This window comes from Lepidochelys kempii, chromosome 10 (assembly GCF_965140265.1).
Source record: "Lepidochelys kempii isolate rLepKem1 chromosome 10, rLepKem1.hap2, whole genome shotgun sequence".
NCBI lineage: Eukaryota > Metazoa > Chordata > Testudines > Cheloniidae > Lepidochelys > Lepidochelys kempii.
Window position 1 is genome coordinate 22,233,748 of NC_133265.1, and position 21,628 is coordinate 22,255,375.

At 38.8% G+C, this 21,628-nt stretch overlaps 1 protein-coding gene and 1 long non-coding RNA gene across 18 annotated transcripts in view; one reads left to right on the forward strand and one right to left on the reverse strand.

Annotated features, from left to right (window-relative positions):
• Positions 1-21,628, forward strand: part of MRTFB (myocardin related transcription factor B) — a 203,036-nt gene that overhangs the window by 111,856 nt on the left and 69,552 nt on the right. For 3 of the 15 annotated variants that reach the window (XM_073362389.1, XM_073362391.1, XM_073362390.1), the window contains exon 1: positions 1,255-1,923. The exons of 11 other annotated variants lie outside the window; for them this stretch is intronic. In XM_073362389.1, the coding sequence (XP_073218490.1) occupies positions 1,803-1,923 (121 nt within the window). In that variant the 5' untranslated portion in view covers positions 1,255-1,802. Of the gene's footprint in view, positions 1-1,254; positions 1,924-16,943; positions 17,189-19,965; positions 20,017-21,628 lie in introns of those variants that run through there. One more of the 15 variants, XM_073362394.1, reaches the window with a different exon arrangement.
• The window catches only part of LOC140918318 (uncharacterized), a 95,468-nt gene continuing 89,254 nt past the window's right edge, over positions 15,415-21,628 (reverse strand). For all 3 annotated transcript variants that reach the window (XR_012161145.1, XR_012161144.1, XR_012161143.1), the window contains one exon: positions 15,415-16,481. This is a non-coding gene — a long non-coding RNA (uncharacterized lncRNA). The remainder of the gene's footprint in view (positions 16,482-21,628) is intronic.

The following is a 21,628-nucleotide window of genomic DNA, read 5'->3' on the forward strand; positions in this document are numbered from 1 at the left end:
TTCCTGTTTGAGCATTGCACTTGAATATTCATTTTTCATGCACAGAATGGAGTCACCAAAGATACAGGGAAAGTATTTTGTGCTCACATTAGCACATAGATCAAAACACTCTAGTTTATGAATAAGGATACCAATTGGTCATGGCGGTCATGGATTCCGTGATTTTAATGAACCTCCCTGACTTCTTCGGCTATAGCCCCCACTGCAGCCACTGTGGAAGGGGCTGGAGTTGTCAGCCCCCACCCTTCCCTGTGGGGCTCAGGCTTTGGCCCCTCTAGGCAGTTAGCCCCCCCCCCCCCTCGTGTTTCCTACCACCGGTTATTTTTAGTAAAAGTTACAGACTGGTCGTGGGCTTCTGTGAATTTTTATTTATTGCCCATGACCTGTCCATGACTTTTACTAAAAATAACCGTGACAAAATCTTAACCTGATTTATTAACATACATGTACACTTTCAGTTGTACACTCTTTTGTTATGTGACAGGCAAAAGTTGTTTATAGAATTAAAGGTATGTTTAGGAAATATTGCAAGGTCTTATGACTAAGCCACTTAAAATTTAAGTGATTTTGACCATATTTTTTTTTAAATAAATGTTTGTCCTTTAGCCTTGTATTGAAAATCACAGCTGTAAAATATAACTTTGCTTAAGCTGGTCATCATTTAAGGATATACAGTGTACTAAAACATATGCACACAAGAGGATTGCAGTTTGGTGGAATTTTGCAGCCAACAGTAAACTGATAACACACATCATTACTGAAAAATATCATAGGATTTACTCATATTTGCAGCAGAATAAGTTTGCCGTTACCACAAAAATCAAGTCCTAATGGTGCCAAAGCATTCCAGGGGGCCTGAAGAAAAACTACTCCAACTCCTTCAGTTGACACTGAAAAGGTATGTTGGTGACTAATATAAAAGATTGAAAGGTTCATGCTGGTGAGAATGGGAAATCAGAAAGACTGTGTAGGAGGAAATACTCTGGACTGACTGCTCGAAACAAGAGTAAAAGTTACTGCCTCCTGAGTGTAGTGCAAAAGGAAAAAATAGAAATTTGCAGTTTTAAAAATTTATTACAGGGAGTAAGATCTGTGTGTAGCAAAGGTAGTATATGTACATTTTGTAGTGTAAACAGTATTACAGGAATCAGTTGCTTTCAGATTGTTCCTTACTTGTTCTTAAGATTTGCAGCTATGCTGAGTAAATATGCTTCTGCAAAATAGGACCTTCTTTATTCTTTACATAATCTTCTTTTTAGACAGCTGTTTGTTTATTGATTAAACTTAATGAGTAATGAATCTGCCTGTCAGGCCAACATAAAGTATATCCACAGCCTCCAGCAGCCTTTAGAAAGAGAGACCACAGCAACTATTTGTCTTAGATATCAGCAAAGGCTGCTCCTTCAGCAACTGCTGGATTTATTTTTAACTGCTTGACTCAGTGTTTGTCAGATGATTCTGATGATCAAGCTGCATACTGAAACATAAAAGTACGGAGGAAGCCAGGATAGCTAAAAGGGAAAGGAGAGTGGTTGTCTGGGAAAGGGGGTGGGATTTGTGAGTTTTGCTTCAGAAGCTCAGTTTCCCTGTCTGGAAGAGAGTTAAGGGCTTCGAACAGATTGAGTGTATTTGTAGGTCAGACTGGGAAGTAAAGGGCAATGGCTGCTTTCAGCTGCTTAAAGACATAATTGCTCAATTATTGTGAAAAGGAACCGGGGAGCAGAGTATTCAAACAGTGTACTGCTGGGTTGCAAATTGGTCTTTTTCCTGTGTTGGATGTTGCCATTCAAAGGAGTCTCATCATGATCGATAGCTCCAAGAAGCAGCAACAGGGCTTTCCAGAGATTTTACCTACTGGAGATATTGAGACATTGAAAGAAAAGGAATGTCTTGAGGTGAACAGCCAGAAAAGTCTCAAGGAAGGTCAGTTACCTGCTGTTTGGGGGGCAAAAAAATGCAGACATGCGACAGTAAATTCAGTCTGTAAGTGCCTGCTCTAAAATTCTTTACATAATTTTTTTTGCATGCATGCAAATACTCTGCTCCCTTTTCAGATCATTTAAAAGGCCAGGTTCATTATTATTTATTTTATTAAGTTGCTCTCAATTAAATGCTAATGGCTGAACAGTAATTAAGTTCTAAAGGAAATTTAGTAGAAAGTGATCATTTCAGAGTGATACTCAAATGCATTTGTTCAGTCCATGGCACATGTTGAAATGTGCCCTGAAAGGATTTCACAAATTGCTTTTAACTAAAGAGAATAGAGCTAAGGATTTTTAAACAACGATGTGTTTCTTCCTCATTTTTAGCAAAGGATGCTGTTGCTTTCTCCTTACTGCTGCCTACTTACACAGTTTGTTTTTTTCCCTGTTTTATAATTGTTTTGTTTTTCCGTTACATATTGTGAATCTAAGCTTGCATTGTTTCTGAAATGGTTCTGCACACTGTGCAGTTAATTGGCAAAGCAACATTAACATGAATTAGCTTGTAACAGTCTAGCAATCTACTGAGGCACATAGTGTTATCTTTCAGTACTGACAACTATTATAATTGCCACCTCATGTATCTTGAGTAGTTTTCTTAGTATCATTCATTGGGCTGTAGCAGAAATTTTGCCAGGAGACTGCTGGTGCCCAGTTACCTGATGCACTTGGAGATAACTGGATCATACGGAAGGAGGAGGAAGAGGCTGATAGAACCCCACTGCCTAGAGCACAGCTCCTCAATTTCTGATCCTGGCATCCTCAGCACAACTTGTAGTCCTTTGCAATCAAGACTCCAACAACATTTACCCTACCCAAGCAGCCAAAAAGCCCTCTCTTTTTTAGTAGACAAAATTCCTTCTCCCTCTATGTGCCTTCTTGCATTGGCCTTCTTCATACCACTGGGCTCTCTGGATGACCTGTAGTTGAGCTAGAGCACTTTCCTTGGTTCCTGTGAGATAGAACTGACATTTTGTTCCCTCAGGAAACTATGCCTTCTGAATTGAAATAATATAGGCATAAGGGTCTAAAATATATTGGTAAATTTTAAGAAGGGAAAATTGCATTGCAGTTATTACTATACCAGATCAGAACATCCTTGCCAGTTTTTCTTAAACAAAAAGATAGAAACTTTTCAACCAGCTCTAGATATGGCCAAAGAGAAAACATATTTTATGTTATTTGTTGCTTTTAAAGACAGACTACTTTTTTTAACATGTGGAAGAACACCAAGATAGAAAGAAGTGCTCAATGGCTACTGTAGAGGACAGCCAATATCAATGCAGTAATAAAAAAGGCAGCTTACACTGAAAGGCACAGGAACTTGAAGAAGGGTAGAGAAAAAATACGTATTGTAACAGAAAAGATGGAGAAGAAAAGAGATCTATAACATGAGGAAATAAAGGGAAGGATAAGAAGGAGAGAAAGTAGTGAAAGAACCAATAAACAGAAGAGTGGGGTGGGTTAATAAATAACCATGTAATTAACATTCTTTATTATATATTTTAAAACCGACTACACTAGAATTGCACATAATATATAGAATAATGTACTCCAGCTGTACATTACAAGGTTGTAATTCCATCAGAGTGGTGACAAACCACAAGTATTGAATCTTGCAATAGCCTAAATTTATGTATGTCTTGGGGATTAAATTATTTAATATTAATATGGTTGAAAATTGAGGTTCACCCAACCTCTTTTTCTTTCTTTTTCTGTATTTTTTCAGCATCCTTGTGTATTTGCCTTCCTTCCCCCTACAAATTTTTGCCACTTGGCAGCTTGAATTTTAAAATGAATTGCACTCTAAAGGGTAAATAAGTATAGTAAAGAAATAATAACTTATTACATTTATTTCATGCTTTGACATTCATTACTGAACAATGAGGGAAATTTCTGTTTTATTAATCAGGTTTAGGATGCCATGTATACTCCATTGCAAATCTGCCTTGATGTTTTAGTGACACAAACAAAAAGGGTCAGCTTTGTTGTTGTAATTTATAGTGTCACCAGAACATTTTAAGGGCTATACTAATTTATGCAGTTCAGATATATAGTTCTATATTATTTTTTATGTAAGTGACACTGTAAATCATTTATTTGAACTATATTTGGTAGAACAGTATTTTCTAAAATAAGATTATTTGAAATGTTAATGATTACTTTCTTATTAAAATAAAGATTTGGCTACGTCCACCATCCCTTACCTTGAAATCCTTTTGGATGGAGGATTTTACAGATTGTATTCACTAATGGTGAGAGCCATGACGATTCTCACAGGAAAACTCAAGAATGAAGAAATTAGAATTCTGCTGGCAATCCAGTATTGGTTAGGTGTCTTATTGTAATTCTAGATGATGATAACCGTTTGAAGGTCCTAATGTGATTTGCTTAAGTATGCTGAATTTTAAAATCCCTACACAGTAAAGGTAATTTCCCACTAATCAAGAATATTGTAAGCTTCTCCCTTTTTAATTAATTATCGTTTATAAGATAAAAAATGTTTCTGTTGCTGAGTGTTAAAAATTACAATGAAAATGAAACCCACACTAATTTAAAAACAAGTTACTGTATAAAATAAAGGGCATTAGGAGTTTAGAAGATGAAATTGTACAAGGTACATTTCATAACTTCCTGTTGCAGATTGGAGGGAGGAAATCCTAACTACCCTACTTTCCTGTAAACAACCTCAGGCAGGACTACTTTGCTTTCCGTCCATTTTCAGTGAAAAGAATTCAAGATCCAAATTCTACATGTAGATTTAGCTAGAAATCTTCACTGTATTAACCAACAAAAAATCTTTTTAAACTGTTAGTGTAATTTTATGGTAATATCTAATCATATGATTGTACTTCAACAATGTTTTCAAAAATGTCAGACATGCCTAAGTCACTTAGACGCTTAAGTCCCATTATAAGTCAATGGGAGTTAAGTTCCTAAATGACTTAAGTGCTTTTGCAAATTTGATCCTAGAGTCTTCTGTTGTAGAATAGCATATTTATGTACCTACAGTAGTACCTACAGGGCTCAACTGAGATCAGGGACCCAATATGCATACTCAGAAATAAGAGAGAGTTCTTGCCCTGAAGAATTACGATCTAAATAGACAAGAGAGAAGAGGTATAAGAAAGGGAAAATAGCATTATCCACATTTAAAGCAGAGAGTTCAGAGCCCCCGTCCTGCCGAGATTTATGAACGTGCTTAATTCTATGCACTGTGAGTAATCCCATTTAAGACAGTGGGACTACTCACAGGACGTGATTCAGGAAACTGTTCTTATTCAGCAATCACTTTAGTATGTAACAGGTTTCAGAGTGGTAGCCATGTTAGTCTGTATCAGCAAAAAGAACGAGGAGTACTTGTGGGACCTTGGAGGCTAACAAATTTATTTGAGCACAAGCTTTTGTGGGCTAAATCCCACTTCATCAGATGTATGCAGTGGAAAATACAGTAGGAAGATATATATATACACAGAGAACATGAAAAAATGGGGGTTGCCAGACCAACTCTAACGAGACTAATTGATTAAGGTGCTCTATTATCAGCAAGAGAAAAAAACTTTTGTAATGATAATCAGGATTGCCCATTTCAAACAGTTGACAAGAAGGTGTAAGTAACAGTGGGGGAAAATTAGCGTGGGGAAATAGTTTTTTAGTTAGTGTAATGACTCATCCACTCCCAGTCTTTATTCAAGCCTAATTTAATGGTGTCCAGTTTGCAAATTAATTCCAGTTCTACAGTTTCTCATTGGAGTCTGTTTTTGAAGGTTTTTTGTTGAATAATTGCAACTTTTAGGTCTGTAATTGAGTGTCCAGGGAGGTTGAAATGTTCTCTGACTGGTAATAGCCCATCTTAATCAATTAGTCTCATTAGAGTTGGTATGGCAACCCCCATTTTTTCAGGTTCTCTGTGTGTGTGTATATATATATATATATATATCTTCCTACTGTATTTTCCACTGCATGCATCTGATGAAGTGGGCTTTAGCCCACGAAAGCATATGCTCAAATAAATTTGTTAGTCTCTAAGGTGCGACAAGTACTCCTCGTTCTTTTTAGTATGTAAGTAACTTCAAACACATAGTTAAGTCCCATTGATTTTAAAGGTAAGCACATGCTTAAGAGCTTTGCTAAATCAAGATTATTGTGCATAAAGTTAATCATATTTACATGAGTCTCGGTGGGATTAAAGCCACAGTGACGTGTCAGGGAGTAAGTCTGTGGTAGATTTGGAAGTTGAATCCAGGTTTGATGAGTTCCAGGCCAGTACCTTAACCACAAGGCCATCCTTCCTCTCTGGATCTTAAGGCTATATGAGGACGTGTGAATGAGTTTTTTTAAAAAAAGGAAGTCTCAGCAACTATTTATGAAATGGTTAGAAAAATACCTAGAAATTTAGAAAGCATAATTTTTGCTTATATGACTGTACCGAATTTCACAAAACCTTTGGGGTTTTTTAAACATTAACTTCTCCTCTCTCTCCACACAAAGCAGAGAGAGATTATTTTCTCATTATATAAATTTGGAAAAAATTGTGGGAAGTTTAGATTTTATATCTAGAACAGTCCTTGCAGCAAGGATTCTAACAACCTAAATTTGAAGATAAATTTATGTCCAGACTTGTTTCCAAATAATAAATGTTCCATAGCAATAATGTATGACACAGATTGTCCCGTTCCTCAGTTACTGATGAATGACATGATAGACCTTCTGGGTTATATTGTCTAATAGGTTTTTTTTTTTTTTAATGTCAGAAAAATTGCCTTTAATTAGTTTTCCTTCCAATGTATCTTTTCATTTTCTACATGCATGCAATGGAGCGCTTCCTCTGGAGACACTTACACAGTGATGTTGGCTGACATACAAAAGCCTGCAATCTCTGTGGTACACTTTCCAGGAGTTTATGGGATCCTGCAGGGTTTTTCAGAATTTCTTTCAAGAATCCTGAAGAGTTTCTATGGAACTACTGTAGGGGAGGGATAGTTCAGTGGTTTGAGCATTAGCCTGCGAAACTCAGGGTTGTGAGCTCAATGCTTGAGAGGGCCATTTGGGGATCTGGGGCAAAAACTGGGGATTGGTCCTGGTTTGAGCAGCAGGTTGGACTAGATGACCTCCTGAGGTCCCTTCCAACCCTGAGATTCTATGACTATATCATGCACAGAGATTCTGTAAGCTCTGCAGAGCACTCAACAGTGTAAATTCCAGCTGTTTGCACTTATTGACTATACTTTTCAGCTGATGAAACTAAAAGGAACAAAGGAAGTACTCCTCAGAATGTGAATGCTTAAAAGGCTCTAGACATTTCCAGCTGGTTTTGAAGTATGTTCTATTATTTACCAAAAAAGGACCTGTATATAAAATGGATAAGCAACGTATATATTAATTTAATAATAATAATAAAGAACTCTTTACAGAACTTTGATTCTTATAATTTAAATTACCTTAACACACATAAGTCTCAGATTTCTAACCTATTGTCAATGTATTCTTGTGCTGAGCTGAACTTTCTTTGTCACAAACTGTCATCAGACTAAGATGGCAACTTTCTACTTCATTGTGAATTAGTGATTTTTATTATATTAAATATCATTTAAGATATTATTTATTTACTTCTTGTAATAGACAGGAAGTGAGACCAAAAACCTTTATTACGTTTCAGTTTTGCCTGTGAAATCCTGTGCAGTTTGTCTCTAGGCGCTTCCCCCAGATCACAGGCAGTTTAACACTTCCGTTATAATGAAATCACTTTTTCTGCAATGGAAACCAAAAGAATACAATGTTGTTATCAAATTTGTGAATGCTATGGAAACCAAAAGAACACAATGTGATCATCAAATTTGTGATTCTGGAAACATACAGGATGAGTAATACAGAGTGAGAAACAACATATTCCATAATCCTTCACAAGCCTCTACAGTGAATAATAAATAGCAGAAAGAACAGCTACTCTCCAAAACATCCTAATTTTTACATTTTGAATTTTCAGTTTTATATCTAGCAATTAAACATTCTCTGAAAATTCCTAATATTTAATTCCAGAGTATTTTATAACTATATAAATATGGTACAACACTACTGAAATGTACTTTCCTTGGAGATGGAGGGTCGCAAATAACATATGATACAGCATTTTGGCATAATTCCCTTCTCTTTAGGAAAGTGCCATGGGATCTTTAAAGTCCATGCAGAGCAAACAGGACCTTGTTCTTTTTAGTAGTTGTCAAAAGATAAACATTAGAATTAACTACTTGTTGCTCCATTTATGTAGCTAGGAAAGATAAAGGACTGATTTGACCTTCCTGGGATTTGAATCTCTGGCTTTAGTATTCTAGACATTCCAAACTTTATGTTTAGAGTATTTAGCTATATCATTCACTTCGCTCGATACACTATTTTGTGCTGCTTTATTGTGACTTTACTCACTCATTGTGTCTTATATTTCAAAGTCTCAATGTCAAATAACTACAGTTACAGTTATAGGTATATATATTGTCAATAATATATATTGACTTTTAAAAAGTATCTCAATCCTGTTATTTAGAAGTGATAGATCTATCCAGAGAATCTTTTGTGTCCATTGTTACTGTGGTTCTATATTTCATGTGCAGCGTCCTAGAGGGACTTTGGCTCACCAAGAGTAGAACAAGTTGCTTTAAACTAATTTCTGTTTCAGAAAAACAAAAACAGAAAAAACAAAAATCTCACCACAGACTTTTTGTGGAACAGCAATTAGTTTAAAGGAATCTGTCCCGTTTTGAGCGCTGTCTGTTTCCATGGCAGCCAGAGCAGCAGCCAGCAGTAGAGTTGTCAGAACTCCTGTTAATTTCCAAGGCAGAATGCTGGAAATGCCATTTTCCCAACATCATCGATGTTCTTATCTAAACAGCTAATATCTGCAGTGTTTTAACTTCGGGAGAAATAATTAGAAAATTGTACAGAGAGCATTTAAAACATATTTTTCTAGCTACATTATTTTATTTTTGCCTTTTCCACAGGTGTAATCATTTGAAAGATGTATACATTATTTTACTAATCCCTCCCCAGAGATTTACAGTGTTTATAACAAATCCCCTAAACAGCCTGAACTTTCAACAGCCATTTGGAGCCTCATTTCATAACACCTACTTTAAAAAAAACAAACTTTATGTTCTATCTGAAATGCATAGGATTTGGAATTAGTGCTAGGATTACTATGCACAATGTGAGCTCTGGTTTTGTTCAAGACAAGGAGCAGTGATGAAAGCCTGTCAATCAATATAGATAGCATTGTTCCTACAGGACAGCTATCAATTTATTTTTGTCCTCTTTACATTCCAGTTCTTGTGGTTACATATGACTACTTGGAGACACCTTTTCCATAGCATACAAATTACCAGTTCATCCCATGAATACCACAGCAGCTGAAAATCACTTATCTTAACTTTGATAATGATGTATTTACTTAAGATGCTTTAATAATACCATATCTTTTATTTTCATCAGTTCTACCTTTCACACAATTATCATTACTCCAGAAATAAGACACATTAATTTGTCACTCTTCAGTAGACTATATATAAAATGCGATGTGATGTATTGGTGATTGTGAATTTGCTTCTTTATATATGCTTGCCTCCATGTACTCAAACAGCAAGGCATTCAATGATGTGCTGCAGGGCCTTTTTCCTTTGTTGCTGTTCATGCTTAACCTTTTGCCCCCCTTTGAATCTTACAGTATGTGAACTCTTAACAATATTCACTGTTGGGAGATGGAGCACAATTAAACTACTTCTATGTAATCCACAACTAGACTGCAATGTATCTCAAAACAGTAACGTACATTCTGTTACATGTGTGGTTACCAGAGAACCATTTACTCCGTACACACCATCTTTATTCCTTTGTCTGTAGATGCAGAGATTTCCTGATATGCTAACACTAAATGAATTAATAGTGGGAACTCTAGCCTCTGTGGAATAGATCCTCGCCTGGTGAAAATCTGCACAACACCACTGAAGTCAATAGACAGACCTATACTGATTTTTAAATCAGTTGAGGATCTGGCATTCTGATTGTAAGAAATTAACATATTTTTTTCAATTAAGTTCCAAAGAAACCACTCAATAACAATAGGATAAAGGTAAACAAAATTGATTTTATTAGAAAGTACTCCTTTTAAGTGATTAATATATTGACTCCCATTGTATAAAATTTATAAGGAGGCTTTTCTAAGAATCTGAAAGCTAAATGTTAATGTTGCGCTCAAGTGCTGATTTTAAATAAATTACACAATCTAGAGCTAACCAGTGATTTGGCTGACAGCTCAGTTCATAGCTTTTGTTCAGAAGCATTTTTGAGACTTTATTCCCTCAATTACCAGCGTTATAGAGGAGATATGTCAGATCCTATAAGTTACAAAACAGTTGTCTGTCTTCAGTAGCCTAGTTCGTGCATTGGTGCTAACATAGGCCTTATTTCTCCAAACACTTACATATATGGTTAACTTTAAGCATGCTAGTGGTCTGATAGAAGTAAATGGAAATTATAACATGCTTAAAATTATGTACATGCTTCAAGACTTTGTGGGTTGGAATAACTTACTAAAATTTGTAGTGGATTCACCATCACTGATAATTTTTAAATAAAGATTGGATGTTTCCCTAAAAGATATACTCTAGGTTATTTTGGGAAAGTCCTATGGCCTGTGTCTTACAGATGGTCAGACTAGATGACCACAATGGTCCTTCTGGCCTTGGAATCTATGAATCTAAGGTTCTGGCTCAGGGCCTTTGAGACAGAGTGATTCTTGGCTCTCTCTTCAGTGGTATGAGTGATATTATGTGGATAATTATGCTTGATTCAGGAAGAGGTCATCATTATTGTTTGTCCCTTCAACACCCCATAGCCACGACCCAGTATTGTTACTTATCTTTCTGTAATTCAGCGTCTAGGTTAGTGGAATATGTCCATACAGTGGAAGTCTTGGTTTATGCACTTGTTTTTGTCTCTCTTTTTTTACTGAAGACATCCTGCATCATGTATGATGGTGTAATCCATGCAAGGCAGTATAGCAACAGCGTAGGAGTCAGTTACAAAGTACCAATGATGATCCTACAGGATTGACTGAGTTTGGTACCAATTTTGTGTGCATGGCTCAAGCACGACCATATTGGGCCACAGTGCTCCGCAGTTGACCTTCCCTCCCCCTCAAGTACACCAGATGTTTACAGTGCTCAAAGGTTATACTATCCCACAATATTTGAAGTTTTTGCTTAGCCCGATGGTGTTTCGGTGAAAGGCGTACACTTGTGTCTTGCTCAGGAACTATGTATGATAATAATTTCTGAGTACACTCAGGAATCCAACTAAATTGTGCTCAGTGTCCTTAAATCTTTTCGATTGGATGGCAATGCAAAGATCACTTGCATAAATGAATCTTCACATGTCAGGGGAATTCTGGTTGGTCATTTGTGTATATGTTAAATAGCAAGGGTAATAGCATTGATCCTTGGGGCAATCTGTTGCACTGAGTGTGTTATTGACTATTTTGACCACCTAGCTCAACAAAGAATATTGATTTTTGAGCTCCAAGGAGATGACCTGGAGCATCTTGCTATTTCTCAAAATTCTTGCCAGTTTAAATAGAAGTACACAGTTGTTCACAGTGTCATAAGCAGCTGACAGTTCAACAAACACAGGCCCTGTAATTTTACATGTTTCAGTCATCTGTGATGTATTGGGTTAGGTTTGCAACTTGGCCACAGCATGAACATCCTGGGCAGAAACAGCCACTCCAAGTCTCCCTATGAGAAGGTCTAGTTTTCTGACCCATCTAGGAGTACAGGAAGTATACAGATTTGAGAGATCCTGAACTTTGTCTTAGAGCGGAGATGTTTTTGCATCTGTAAGTGAGACATGGACTTCATGCAGTAGGCAGCATGAGCTGCTTGTTGGAGCACATCCAGTTTGCTGTGACCGTTTGATCTCTGCTTGCATCTTAGGTAGTTGAACTCATAAAAATGCGCTCCACAGTGTTCGACCTCTCCTGTACCAAAGGTTCTAGTGCTTCAGCTCTGAGCTTCTAGATCTTGGTCTTCTGCCATGAGATATTCAACTCCATAGTTTGTGTGACATCTTGGAAACTTTGAAGGGCAGGGCTGAAATTCCCTGGCTTCTCTGTAAGCAAGCCAGCATTGTCTTCATAGTTTTGTTTGGTGAAAAGTTCTTACCAGCTTGACTCTGGTATGTGGAGTGGCAAATCTTAATATCCAGTTGATATTTTGACAGAATAGTGCCAGAGCAAGAATGTATCCCTGCTGCACACTTGAGGTTTTATGGAAACACTGCTCTCTTGCACCAGTACCGGAATGAAGGTCATGCACCAGATTTAGCAGAACATCTGGGACACCAGCTCGTTTCAGTGCAAGCCAGTCAAATCAAAAGCCACTTCGCTGTTGATATATGCCACATATTTTTTTAAAAAAGAAAGAAACATTGTCAAAACCACCTAGTTGTGTAGACCTGGCCTGTGTACACAAGTGTTCTTATTACTTTTTCCCTCATCTTCCTGCCCCCTTGCTCCCTCTGTCTGTTGCAACATGTCCTATTAAACTGTACATTTTTTAGGGTAGGGAGCAGTTTTTATTGTTTGTTTGTGTATCACCTAGGACAATCAGCCTGATCCTGATTGGGGGCTTTAGGCACTACTAGAATAAAATATTGATAAACATGCAGCACGGCCACCCACTCAACTATGGTAGAGCTGTGTGCTGGGAATTATATGGCAATGAAATGTGATCATGAAATTATTAACTTAGCATTCTGATTCAATTGAAAAAATAAAGAGTGAGGGGAGAACATTTAATTCCTGTTAATAATTTATCATGCACAAAACAAAATGACTGTTAAGGGATGGATTTTTTTCATATTTTTGACTGGCAAATTTTCCATGATCGCTTCACTCTACATGGAAAATAGGTTGATTTTTATTTTTTAGGGCACACGTTCCACACTGAAACCCTGGAGAAGGCTTAGCTTGCACTGTTTTTCTGACAGGTATAAAGTGTCATTAATTCAAACAATTAGTGTAAATTCTGTTAACCTTATATATAGGTATTTTAGCAGCAGTCATTCTTATAGTGCTGGTTGTTTCAATGATCTCATGTAATAAGAACATGCCTGTTCTCTCTTCAATCCACGTGATATTAGTGCTGAGTACTGCTATAATATGGCTTGTTCCTGCCCCTTTGTGTTATCTGTGCTGGAGGACAGGATTCAAAACTGAAGTCTGACACCGAGGCTTTGGCGCAGCAACAATTTTCAGAGAAAGCTGAGCAATTCAATCCCTTTTCAGTCAAACTATTTTTAAAGTATATTTTAGGAAATACTTATGCCTTATTAAGAGCTTTAAAGAGGTTATTTGGTTTTACTTTTATTGGCAGACATCAGTGTTAGTTCTTTCCTTTTTTCCTCCGGACTTGGAAACTTGCCAATAGAAATTCAAATCCTTAGGGTGGTTGGTGGAGCCTTGGGGATATGGGGATACAAGTATGCCCTGTCCTCCCAAAAATAATCTGTATATTTGGTAATAGCACAAATGGATGTTGTGGGTAATATTTGCACTTTAAAATAAAATATTTTATATGTTTTTGCCAAGCATAATTGTAAAAGTTGAGACTAAAGTAATTAAGGCTATTCATTATAAAGAATACCCAGTTCACTCTAGATATAGATGGAATAATACCCTTTTGTATTACCCACTTCTCTCACATTCACTAATTTAACCTAATGTTTAAGTCACTAAACAGGACACTGCTGTTGAGTTTCAGAATTGCCTTGAGATTGTGTCCCAGGAGGCATCTTCTTTCCACTAATTAAAGGCTAATTTTGCCTTGACATTTTTCTGCAAATTCTGCCTAACTCAGCAGCTTTCTCATTGTCACTTTTGACTGATCTATTTATATCTGTGAGGGTATCAGCTTCCACTGACCATGGTCCTTAACATAGCCTCAGAAAAGTTTTGAACCATGTAAAGGTTCCTTCAGTGAAGAGCCAACAGTGTAATGACTCTGCTGCTGAGCATAGAATTGGAAGTGGATGCAATCATGCCCTTGTATGAGGAATGAAGATGAATTTTCTCATATGTTACTCCTTTCCTGAGTTGGCACAAAAGCTGCTATTTCAGGGTTTTTTTTATTCTAACTATTTAAAAAATAACTTCAAAATACCAAACTGTGGGCTGGATCACCCTTTCTCATGGTAAAACCTGCGTAAGAAGGTGAAAGAGGAAGAAAAGTATTGAAAGGATTCCATTGCTGAACCTCTCACCTATTGCTCCCTTGGAGCAAGGGTTTGCCCCTTCCCCCCATAATAAGCCATACTTCAAACCCCATATGTGTCTCAGGAGGTCAGTGCTATGCATATGGAGGCCCTGGATCGCCAGCTGTAATAGATCTGTACTGCCAGGATTCCCCTCTCCCGTGGCTGCTGCTGACATCACCAGCCCCATTATGAAACTGTTAATAGAAGCTCTGGTAATATTCGTTTTCCAAGTAAGCTCCATTGGGAATGTAGTGTCTTCCTCCCTCCCAATCAGCATGAGGCTGCCCACTCTCCTTCCCTCATTCTCTTTCCGGCTGTGGATCCTGATCCCACAGAGCCTCATCCATGTTGTCTTTGGAAGGGAGCACAATGCTAAATAATAGTCTTACCCCTTTTATGCAAGAATGGGAAGATCATCTCTGTGGTGATCTGGGGGAAACAATCTGATCCAGTAATTAACAAATAAATTGACATACCTAATTTATGTATATCTTGAAAGTATTTAAGATATACAAGTGCAAAATCAAGTATCTCAAACCAGTAAACCTCCACCCCTTTCATGTAGTTTATCAGCCAAACTGATTAGATAAAAATATGGTAACGCTATTTGTTCCTGCACTAAGACCTTGTACTAGCCTACAGTAATTTTTGTTCTAGCCTACAGTAATTTTTTTCTTTGAAATTTTTGAATAATTAGTGTTTCATAAAGTGAGAAACTAATAGCACTTATTTGAGCCAGGCTGAAGGAGTAGATACTGCGGAAGCTTCCCACTCACAAAGCTTCCAATCCATACTGCTGTTCCAGTTTGGGGAGGGATTTCAAACAGAGATTACCAATCATACAAAATTGTGTTGTGGATTTGTAGTGTGGAGACCAATCTTAGAATCAGAATTACTTTTTATATTGGATATACTAACACCTGAAAATGTTTTATTATGGTGTTAAAATAGCCTTAGCTGTTCAAAAAGTTTTCTGATGATCTTGTCAGGAACCCCTAAAAAGGTAGGAAATAATGTAATCAAATTGTAGTTCTGTCTGCTGCAGTTTTCAGCTTCTCTAGGCCTAAGGTAATGGGCCATCATAAGACTCATAAGGGAAGACTCAATCGAACCAAGTAACAAGATGAACAGCCTAGTAGCAATTGTAAACATCAAAAATCACATCTTTTTACATAAAGCGAACCATCTGTCTGTTATGGTAGATGGATCCCACTGATGACTGACTGGATTCCTCATACCTATTGTAATAGTACCAGCATTCATTTTCATGTTGATCCACTGTGTTAACAGGTGCTGGAATCCTGCAGAGATGGTGGTTCCTATGAACTAGTGTCAGGTGTAACTTGTTATCTCTGCTCAGGACATCAGAATAATTCATTAGGCATAGAGAACTTGGGTGTATGATAGAAGCTGAGGATGTGGTTTACATTTCTGTTGTTTGAATTCCCAGCAAAGCCAAGCCCAAGTGTGGAGTAAAGTTGGTCTACATACAGTGTGTGTGTTTGTACTCTGTTCTGGCCAGGACAGGAACTCCACTGGCTTTTGTTGTTTACAAGCAATGTCAAAAGAATCATTGAGTTTAAAGGAGATAGGGGAAAGCCAATTTATGTTTGCACAGTTATTATCCACCCAAGGAACAAAACAATTGATTCTGTCTGGAGAAAACTTTGCACTGAGGTAGTCATGACATGCTGCTTCTAAATCATATTGTTTGAATAGTAATGCGCCTACCCAACGTGTATAGGTATTACACACTTGATTTTAGACATATTGTCCATTTCGTCTTATGATAATTCTGAGCTTTCTGCGTTTCCATGGTTACATCAGATAGAAGCCAGTACTAGAACATACAGTGTTATTTAATCCCTGGACACCAGTTATTGGATTCCTCAGTGCTGTGTGCTAATTCAATAAGAAATTGTTAGTGCTAAACCCAGGTGTTTAAGGTTAATATTATAATGTTAATTCTTCTCCGAGTGCTGTCCCTGTGGGTGCGCCACTTCCGGTGTTGGTGCATCCTGACTCCGTCGATCAGAGATTTATGGTAGCAGTGTCTGTGCAGGTCACACGTGCGCAGTAGGCATCTCACGGTGCTGTTGGTTCCATGTCTAGCGTGCACACAACCCGCCCTCCAGTTTTTTCTCAATCGCCCTTGGCTGAAGACGGAGCTCTGGGGCAGTGATCATTACTCTTCCAAACCTTTCAGAAAAAAATACATTAGTTAGTCATATAGAAAGTTGTAGTTAGTGTTAATGTTAGTTTTTATTACCAAAAAAAGTTTACTTTTATCCAGTTTACCGTCCCTTCACCAGGGGTGGTTAACTGTTAAGATGCCTGGCTCCCCAGGCTTTAAGCAATGCAGCTCATGCTGCGAAGCAATGCCCATTTCAGATGAACACCCTTTCTGTGTCCAATGTCTTGGGGCCTACTGTAGCAATCTAAAATGGAGAGCGCAGTGTGACTGGTATTTCAGACTCAAAATAATCTTGATGGAGAAATCTCTCCAACCTGAGCCAGACCAACAGACCTCCTCTCCGGGCACCCCCCGCTGCAGGGACAGGAGACATGCCTTCCTCTAAAAGACCAAGGAAGAGGGCACAGACGTCTCTGCAGAGAGCACCACAGAAACAATGGCGGTCTCCTGCCAGGTCGCTACCCCTGATCCCAACACGTGCTTAGGTGAGCACCTGTGACACTCCTTCGGCACCTTCGGCACTGCCAAGTCCCAGGCGAAGGAGATGGAGTCAAGACACAGATGGCAACATACCTCCTCCATGGCACCGAATTCACCCGTAAGGGACCCGGTACTGAGCATCTCCTCAGGCACCATGCCTCTCTCCCAGATTCAGCCTCATGGGGGGGACATGGAGCTCCCCACTACTCCACTCACGATTTCAGCTGGCGGGGTAGGTGCACTGGGGCTTAAGCTATGGCTGGTGGGGAGGGGCACTGGGGCTGAAACTGGGAGCAGAACTGCAGGGAGCCCTGGCGCTTCCTTCTTAGCTAAAGCCCCAAGCCCTGGGGACCACTGTGGGGCTGAAGCCAGAAACAGCCATGGTTCTGAAGCCCCAGCACTACCACTGGGTCTAAAGCCTTGAGCCCTGGTGCTCCCACAGGGCAGAAGCCCAGAACCCCAAAGGTCAGAAGCCCTGAGGCCCCCACCCAGAACCCTGACCACCCCCACCCTGCAGCCCCAACTCCCCCCAGCCTGTAGGAGTTGGGGCTAGCACCTAACACTAGTATTGTGGTGCAAGCTCTTTATAATGAAAGTTGAGCTTACAAATATAGCATTATGTACAAAAAATAACTTCATTCAAAAATAAAACAGTGTAAAACTTCGGAACCTACAAGTTCACTCGGTCCTACTTCAGCCAATCGCTCAGACAAACAAGTTTGGTTACAATGTGCAGGAGATAATGCTGGCCACCTCTCGTTTACAATGTCACCTGAAAGTGAGAACAGGCGTGTGCATGGCACTGTTGTAGCCGGCATCGCAAGATATTTACATGCCGGATGCGCTAAAGATTCATCTGTCCCTTCATGCTTCAACCACCATTCCAAAAGACATGCGTCCATGCTGATGACAGGTTCTGCTCGATAACAATCCAAAGCAGTGCAGACAGACGCATGTTCATTTTCATCATCTGAGTCAGGAGCTACCAACAGAAGGTTGATTATTTTTTTTTGGTGATTCGGGTTCTGTAATTTCTGCATCGGAGTGTTGCTCTTTTAAGACATCTGAAAGCATGCTCCACACCTTGTCCCTCTGATTTTGGAAGACACTTCAGATTCTTATACCTTGGGTTGAGTGCTGTATCGATCCTTAGCAATCTTACATTGGTACTTTCTTTGTGTTTAGTCAAATCTGCTGTGAAAGTATTCTTAAAACGAACATGTGCTGGGTCATCATCCAAGACTGCTATAACATGAAATGTATGGCAGAATGCAGGTAAAACACACAGCAGGAACATACCCTTCTCCCCCAAGGAGTTCAGTCACAAATTTAATTAACACATTATTTTTTGAAGAAGCATCATCAGCATGGAAGCATGTCCTCTGGAATGGTGACCGAAACATGAAGGGTCATATGAATGTTTAGCATATCTGGCATGTAAATACATTGCAACGCCGGCTACAAAAGTGCCATGCAAACACCCGTTCTCACTTTCAGGTGACACTGTAAATAAGAAGGAGTCGGCAGTATCAACCGTAAATGTAAACAAACTTCTTTGTCTTAGCAATTGGCTGAACAAGAGGTAGGACTGAGCAGACTTGCAGTCTCTAAAGTTTTACATTGTTTTGTTTCTGAGTGCAGTTATGTAACCCCCAAAAAAATCTACGTTTCACGATAAAGAGATTGTACTACAGTACTTGTATGAGGTGAATTGAAAAATACTATTTCTTTTGTTTATCATTTTTACAGTGCAAATATTTGTAATAAAAATAATATCAAGTGAGCACTGTACACTTTGTATTCTGTGTTGTAATAGAAATCAATATATTTGAAAATGTAGAAAAACATCCAAAATATTTAATACATTTCAGTGAGCATTCTATTGTTTAACAGTGTGATTAATCGCGATTAAATTTTGTAATCATGGTTAATTTTTTTGAGTTAATCGTGAGTTAACTATGATTAATCAACAGCCCTAGTTACAACTTAACTTCATGCTGCTCCAAGAAAGAAAGAAAAATCAAAATTAAACCATTCAAATTGAATTTTTTAGAAAAATATTTCCATGGTTACATTAGTTCCCTTACTAATTAACAACTACTGCAACACCACAATCTGTTCCATTACATATAGTGAGTGTTTTGAAGTTGCTATGGAAATGCTATTAACTCAATATTGATTTTTAATATATTTGCATCTCACATACATGATTTTCGTGACATTCTTTTTTGTTGCTACATTTGCTTTCTCTGGTCTCTGCCCTCCTTACTACTTATAGCAGGGGTTGGCAAACTAAAGCCCCCTGCCTGCCCTGGCCCCGTGCCGCTCCCAGAAGTGGTCAGCATCATGTCCCTGCAGCCCCTGGTGGCGGGGGGGCAGGCAGAGGGCTCCACGTGCTGCCCCTTGCCTGCGGGTACCAACCCCAAAACTCCCTTTGGCCGCGGTTCCCCGTTCCTGGCCAATGGGAGCTACGGGGGGTGGTACTTGCAGGCGAGGGCAGCAAGTGCAGCCCTTTGCCCCTCCCCACCCTCAGGGGCCGCAGGGATGTGGTGCCAGCTGCTTCCGGGAGCAGCACGGGGCCAGGGCATGCAGGGAGCCTGCCTTAGCCCCGCTGTGCGCCGCTGACACCCCGGAGTGGCTCAAGGTAAGCTGTGCCAGGCTGAACCCCACACCCTGAACCCTTTCTGCACCCTGCACCCCAACCCCATGCCCCAGTCCTACATTCATGACCCTGCATGCAATTTCCCCACCCAGATGTGGCCCTTGGGCCAAAAAGTTTGCCCACCCCTGACTCGTACAGTGTACAACAACACTGTAATCTTGAAAGAGGTACTCCAAACAAAACTGCTCTAGTAGTGTCATTACGGCTTACAAACGCAGAGCTACTTTTAATTCCTTCCCCTTTTAACAATATTATTATTAATATAATTACCTTTTACATAGAGCTTTTCCTCTGCAGAAAATGCAGTTTTACAAAGGTGGGTAAGCATTATCATCCTTATTTTACAGAAGGGAAAACGGAGGCATGAGGCAGCTAAGTGATTGGTTCAAGATCACACAGTGAGTTAATGCCAGAGCTGGGACTAGTACATAAGTCTCCTGTTCTTAACAATAACAACACCTTGCACTTCTCTATCACTTTCTATCTGAAGACCTCAGAGCTGCTCACAAATATTAACTAAGACCTTGTCTATGCTGGTATTTTTGTATTTGTGCAGCTACACTAATGCAACTGCCCCAGTGCAACCCTTGAGGTGGATGTGCCAGACCAATGTAAAAAATGACTTGCACATGTGCAGCTTAGCCCAGTTTAAAATGATCTAACCTTCTCAATGCCTGTATGACATAGGAAGGTATTATCCTTTTTTTTCAGGTTTGTGTCTGAGTCTGGAATTGCATCCAGATATCTCCACTCTCAGTCTTATGTTTTGGCCAGAAGGCCATCTTCCTCCTCCCCGCCCCCTTCATAAAACAGGAAACAAGCTGATTCCCTTTTATACTCTGAAAACAATTAACGCTGTGCTCAGACTAATTTTGAAAAAATTACATTCATTTTGATGTTCTTTATAGTTTGTTTTGAATCCTAAAGAAGTACAATGGGAACAGTGTCTCCTAATCATACAGCCAGGAGTTATCAGAGGAAATCTTTAGAATGCAGTATAATTTGTTTTACATAGCCTACATCACACAAAGTATCAAGGCATGCTTTACTGTAAGAGAATGTGTTTATTATTTCTCTGTAGGTTAATTGTTTGGTTAAGCTGTGTTTATCCTCGTTTGCTAATATAATGAAAAATTTTAGACATTTAAAGAAAATAAAACCACTCTTACAGATGAACATTAAAATATTAGGGGGAGGGAAGTTAGATATTTTTAAAACAAATAATGTAAAATATTTTTGTAAAAGAGAGGCTGCAGTCATCTCTGTGAAGGAAAACTGAACACTTGAAAGTCAATGGGACCTGTGCTTCTAAATTCCTTGGAAATACAACATCAGTGTTGGTTCTGTCAAGGGCATGGGTGTTGCCACACGTTAGTCATGCAAGCAATCCCATAGAAGTCAGTGAGGCTGTGAGTAGTGTTACGGTTATCGGAATCAGGCTCTGTACTGGGTGCTGTTTTAATGGGCTTTTGACAAGATATCAGGTTCAGATACCTTGCATGGGGATACAGAGCTCTGATTTACCTATCTATTATAGGTCTACTCCAGGAAATCTTTCTGTTGCATGTAAAGTCAATAACAATAATTATTACTTATTACATTCATGCAAAGGGGTCCCAAACAGATCAGGGCCTTTTTGTGTAAGGCACAGTATAAACATATAGTGGTCTATTTGTCCATCCTTAAGACTCCCCATTTTGGATTTACAGAAAGTGGTGTACAATGCTTTAACAGTATCATAAGGAATAATATAAATATAAATATTTTGTGCATAAAATACTGCAGCCCTGAAGTCTTGGCATTGGTTCTTATTCCCAGTACTCTCTGCTGTTTTCCAAACTAAAGACCTATATAAGTTTAGACAGTGACACCAAAAGAAGCCAAATTAAAACTCCATTTCTATTTAAAATTATTTCAAATTAAACTTTGGGCTACCAAATCTTTTTGTTTTGTGTTTGTACAGCTCCTAGCACAATGGGATCCTTGTCCATGACCAGAGCGTCTATGTGC